The sequence below is a fragment of the Sphaeramia orbicularis genome, chromosome 11 (assembly GCF_902148855.1).
Source record: "Sphaeramia orbicularis chromosome 11, fSphaOr1.1, whole genome shotgun sequence".
In the NCBI taxonomy this organism is placed as follows: domain Eukaryota; kingdom Metazoa; phylum Chordata; class Actinopteri; order Kurtiformes; family Apogonidae; genus Sphaeramia; species Sphaeramia orbicularis.
The window spans coordinates 8,464,166-8,470,165 of record NC_043967.1 but is presented as its reverse complement, the minus strand read 5'-3'; the positions used below and the strand labels follow the sequence as shown (position 1 = coordinate 8,470,165).

The 6,000-nt window shown below is 41.2% G+C and overlaps 1 protein-coding gene across 5 annotated transcripts in view; it reads right to left on the bottom strand.

Moving 5' to 3' along the window:
• Positions 1 to 6,000, bottom strand: part of nup153 (nucleoporin 153) — a 44,835-nt gene that overhangs the window by 18,195 nt on the left and 20,640 nt on the right. For all 5 annotated transcript variants that reach the window (XM_030147103.1, XM_030147104.1, XM_030147106.1 and 2 more), the window contains exon 16: positions 612 to 1,274. In XM_030147103.1, coding sequence (XP_030002963.1) covers positions 612 to 1,274 — 663 coding nt within the window. The remainder of the gene's footprint in view (positions 1 to 611; positions 1,275 to 6,000) is intronic.

Below are 6,000 nucleotides of genomic sequence, written 5' to 3'. Positions count from 1 at the left end.
TCACAACTCAATATCTTGCGTGTCCACCACTGGCTTCCTGTAGAGCGACACATCATCTTCTCATCAAGTTGACGTTATTGTCAATTGTGGCCCATGGAATGTTATTCCACTCCTCTTTGAGAGCCACATGGAGCTATGGGATATTGTCTGGAACCGTTCCCACATGATTTACGACATCTGTGGCATGGTGACATCTGAGAAAATGTGACATTTTGAGGTGTCCTTTTATTGTCCCCAGTATAAGGAGCCTGAATACTGTTAACACTGTCTGAGCAGCATCTGGACATGCCACAGCTGTATTGTGAGTGGAATCATTGGATCACTGAGCAAGTGCTCACTCACAGAGATGACAAAGTTTGTTTACAAATCAAAAGAATTAACCAATTTTACCAATATAAGACATCATGAGCTCATTTTGGGCCACGCGTTTTGTGTTAAACAAATATTGTACATGGTGCGTTTATATTTTTGCTCAGTGTAAATAGAGTATTAGGATTTCTGTCTTTTTCAAAAGGGAGAAAAAATTTAGTATTTTGTGCATGCAAACATTGTCACTGACAGAAAGCAAAGTGAAGCCAAAGATGCAGTCTCACGTAAAATGTCTTCATTACCTGGTTTAGGGCTTGTGCAGGCCACGCACTTTGTATCATCTGCCTTGTTCTGTACCATACATGTATCACATTCCCATGACCCCTCAGGCTTTTTGAACTTGTCTCCAAATCCAATAATTCCTGTAGAAACAGAGACTGTGGGTGTAGATACAGTCTTAACAGCTGAGAAAGCAGAAGGAAGAGTCAGTGATGATTTTAGCCCTGTCCCAGGCTTCGCTGTTTCACAGGCCACACACTTTACTGCATCGGGTTTGTTCTGAACAAGACATGTATCACAGTCCCAGGTTCCTGTGGGTTTGGAAAATATTCCACCAAAGCTTGTGGTGGTCATCACAGAGGAGGTGGTAGTCGTGCTGCTGCTGTCTAGCCCAATCGAGGGGGGGGCTGATGCTTTACTGTCTGCTGATTTGGTAGAGGCTGAATTGGGCTGGGGAGACATGCAACACACGCACTTGGAGTCTGACGCCTTGTTCTGCACCAGACAGACATCACAGCTCCATCCTGCTGGGGGCTTGAACAAGTCACTGAACCCTGCAGAAGAAGACAGGGAGGAAGAGGTCGAGGAGGCGGAGGCAGAGGAGAAGGTCGCAGTAGATTGCGTGGACGTCTGCTGTGAAGTCACCTCTGGCCCAGAGGAAGTTTGAGTGACAGGAGAGGCAAAGCCTAGAGAGGTGAAGAGAGAGATTAGAACAATACACAATACAGCTGTGACTCCTCATCAGCCTCACAATTACATTAAGGCCCAGTTTACACGACAACGATGTCAAGTGAAACGACAAAATATTTTGTCAGATGTGCCTTTCGTTTTGACTGCAACAGCATTTTTGGGGGTTGAAAACGCAAAAAAGTGAGACCACCTTCTAGAGTGGAAATCTTAAAAATGCTCCACTCTTGCATCGCTGCCTTAAGGGCTGAAAACGCGAAACTGCATTTTCTTGTTGTGTAGAGTTTACGTCACAGGCACGTGCCAGTACAGGAAAACAACATCATGTCAGATTATTTTCCTGTGACGGACCTTCAAGTTGCCCTAGCTGCTCTAATTTACATCCAAGAGTCGTTTCCACAATTGTCACAAAGTTTTAGAGTTCCGTGTCCTGTTTTGTGATTGTATTTTGCACTAGGAGAGAACAGGAAGAGAAGTAGAAAGGTTAGTGGCCTTTTACTGTGGCCAGCCTAAGGCACACCTGTGCAATAATCATGCTGTCTAATCAGGATCTTGATATGCCACACCTGTGAGGTGGATGGATCACCTCAGCAAAGGAGAAGTGTTCACTAACACAGATTTGTGAGCAATATTTGAGAGAAATAGGCCTTTTGTGTACATAGAAAAAGTATTAGATCTTTAAGTTCAGCTCATGAAAAATGGGAACAAAAACAAAAGTGTTACATTTATATTTTTGTTCAGTGTACATTTTCATCTATGTAAGCAGGTCATGTTTATATAGAAAACATTTTTAAAAATCAGAGAACATGACTATAAAACAAGCCAGTCCAACAGTTTCAGTGCTAGTATCTATGTAACCCACTCCAATGTGCAAACATTTCAAAAACATAAATCTGTCCTCAGGGATTCACATGCAAAATGTTAATACTCACAAACCTTAAGATTATCTTATGAAGTCTCGATCACAGTGCTTCTTTTAATCAAAAAATTTCATAACCTCTAATTAGGGATGCACCGATACTGGTATTGGGTCCAATACTCAGTGTGTGTACTTCTACTCGTACTCGTAAAAGTACTCCAATACAACCGCACCAATACCACTTAAGGCAGCGTGACATTTTCAATTAAGTGCAGCAGGTACGCGGCGGAGGAGTAATGTCAGCAGTGCGGAGTAGGGCTGCATGATTAATCGATTTTAAATCGAAATCAGATTTTTTAATTAGGACGATTTTTTAAAAAAAGGGAAATCGTGAAATCGATTTCATCTTTCTCGTGCCTCCGGGCTACCATAGGCTCTTACTCCTATCTGTGAGAGCGGTCTTTCACAGAAGACCTTGTAATGACCAAGGAGGTTAAATCTCTTAATGAGCCCACATTACTTACAGTAATATAAGCTGTGGACTACGCACGGATCCCGCAATTGAAATATAACTGCATGGGGATCACTCATCTTACATTGTCCTGGATCTGTACCGTACTGTCTTCTTCCGTTCTGAGTCCGGGTCGCAAGGTCAGCAGCCTGAGCAGAGGAACCCAGACAGCCCTCTGCCCAGCCATATCCACCAGCTCCGGGGATATAATCCCTCCAGCGTGTCCTGGGTCGGTTTTCCCCAATTTAAATATAACTGCATGGGGCTCACTTGTATTATGTGGTCCAAGCACGCTTGCACAACTGATGTCTGTCACTGACTTACATTGGTATCACTTCTGTAGGCCCAGATACCCCAAAAAGGGAAAAAAAAAAAAAAAAACTTTTTTTTTTTTTGATAATTAATTTAGTTCTCTTGCCAAATTTTTCATTCACAAATGTAAGTTCTGTAACACAAAACCAAACATTATTTATTTTTTGAAAAATGTTGAACTTTATTTAAAGCTGTTAGATATATCTGGAAACAAAAAGGCTATAAAAACCATCAGTATTTGCTCTGATTTGGACATTGTATTGCAGTGTAATCCCCCTGGCAAACTTGTAAAGTTATTTTCTCGTTGTATACATTGTTTGTATACTCTACTTCATTCAATAAAGATTGAATGAAGAAAAAAAAAAAAACTTCTATGGGTTCATCATATGATATAGGGCTGGGTAAAAAAATCGATTTAATCAGTCTTAGATCAATCTCATTTTAATTTTCCATAATCGATTAATAGTAGATGAGATCGATTTTTCAGAGCAGGACCGGGAGTATGTGGAACCGTGGGCACCTCCGTCTTGCGTACCCCTGGGGGGGTTTGTCTTGGTCTCGCTCGCAACGGCTCTGTCGCGGAAAAGACGCGAAGGAAGGGTGAGGAAAACCTTCTCCGCTGGAGGTCCTCCGGCCTCAAACTCGAAAGTGCAGTGTGAAGGAACTGGCCGCCCGGGGATTCGCAGAAGCCGGTCGTTCTTGGAATAATAACTTGGATCCATACTATCACCTATGGGTGAGTATGGAGTTAGGGGAAGAGTAAAGCGACAATGTCCGACCGCTGCCCCTCCCCCAGCTCCCTGACCAACATTCACGGAGCCACCCCCCCCCCCAGTGAGTACAAGCCACCAGCCATAAAACACAATAAAGATGATGAAGAAGTCTGTTCAGATCCACTGGTGAAATATTTCTGTCCTGATCATTATTTAAGAGCCCATTCAGCAATTTACTGCTGAAATGTCACATTCATTTCCTTTCTAATATCGATACCAGTATTGATGTGTTGCATGACTTCAGTACTCAAATAATCAGGTTACAACTCAAAATTGTACTTTGATACCACTAAATTACTCTGAATCAATCAATTAATACTGAATCAAACCGATATTGAATCAAATCGAATCGAACCGTGATTAATCGATTCAGAACCTTATGAATCAAAACTGAATCGATTATGGAAATTGGCCATGATACCCAGCCCTAATATGATTCCATCACAGATTTGAGGTAGGGAGCAGTGGCTTGCATTGTGGACTGCTCATGAAAACAACATGCTGACTTCTGTTGTCTTTTCTAGTTTTACCCAAAAATCGAAATAGAGTTTTTAGAGGAAAAAAAATAATCATTTTTTGCCAAAATCATGCAGCCCTAGTGTGGAGATTTTTCAAAATAAATAACGGTGACTGCCAGTAATGTTAAAGACACAGATGGATATGGACGGAGCGTTCTGTTCGTCCTCTGCATACATTCCATCTGTTTTCTAGGTGCTCATGGATGTGTACCCAGACGGAGAATACCACTATGAACTGTGGAGGTAGCAGATCTTTTCAAAGAGCGACTGTGTGAGTTAGTGAAAAACTACAGATACATTTATGACAACTACCCTCATCAATATCAATATCAACATTAGTATCCACATTAGTGTTACCTCTGTCATCTCCATGTTTATTACCTCCGCCAAGGAGGTTATGTTTTTGCCAGGGTTTGTTTGTTTGTCTGTTTGTTTGTTTGTTTGTTTGTCTGTCCGTTAGTGTGCAACATAACTCAAAAAGTTATCGACAGATTTGGATGAAATTTTCAGGGATTGTTGGAAATGGGATGAGGAAGAAATGATTAAATTTTGGTGGTGATCGGGGGGGGGGCACGTTTGTCCGTCCGTTAGTGTGCAACATAACTCAAAAAGTTATGGACAGATTTGGATGAAATTTTCAGGGTTTGTTGGAAATGGGATAAGGAAGAAATGATTAAATTTTGGTGGTGATCGGGGGTGGGGGGGCCCACGGGGGGGGGGCACTGATCGGTCTTGGCGGAGGTCTGCGCTCTCCGAGTGCTTCTAGTTATTAGTGCCTTCTTCTCAAAAAACTTTAAGAGCAGTGCCCTCTGGTGGACTGATTGAGAAACGCTCATTCCAATGCATTAAATGTCAGTAACAGCACTTTGTTACAGTCAGACGAATGACAATGACAATAAAGCACATTTTCAAAAGTAACTAAGAACTGTAATGGTATTAAGTACTCATATTGGTACTCCGTATCAGCAAGTACTCAAATGTAAGTACTTGTACTCGGTCTGGAAAAAAGTGGTATCGATGCATCTCTACCTCTAATAGGTGAAATCGATTTTAAAAAAGGTGCAGATACAGTACAATCAACTTAGTCCTCTTCTCAGTAATTCCGGCCATTTGTAAGACTCCTTAAAAATGAAAACTTAAAGAGTCCATCAGTCCATCCCCTCTAGGTTTAAAAAAAAACATTTAATCAACTATCAACTCAGATTTATTTGAAACTTGGTTACACTGGTTGGTATAACTGAGATGCTACTGGTGCAAAGTGAGTGAGCGGTTCATAGAATTTTAGGTTCTAGACTGCTTAGTTACAAATTTATTGCCTTTCTGGACAGACTTGAACTCCTTTAAAAAGGAACTAAACCCAGCAGATTTGTATGACATGGAAATGGAAAGAATGCCTGTAGAACAGATAGCTACAACTTGAAAAGGAAATTATTTGGGAGAAGTGGCTCAGTTACCTGAACAAACAACTATTTTGTGAAAATAGTTGTTTTCATGACAATCAGAGGGACGTCTGTGGTTATGTTTAACATCTTATGCACAGATTAACAAATTATTATGGCTCCTGATGAGATCTAAAAAGAACATGATTAGTTTGTGAGGCACGAGACCTTTTAAGGTGTTGATACTTGTGGAGCTCATTTACAGCAGCTCTACAGCCTGACACAAAGCCAAACATACTGAAGATGTCTATTACCTCTACCACCAGCTGAGAAACTTGCTCTACTAAACCACAAAAATAACTGTTGTAAACAT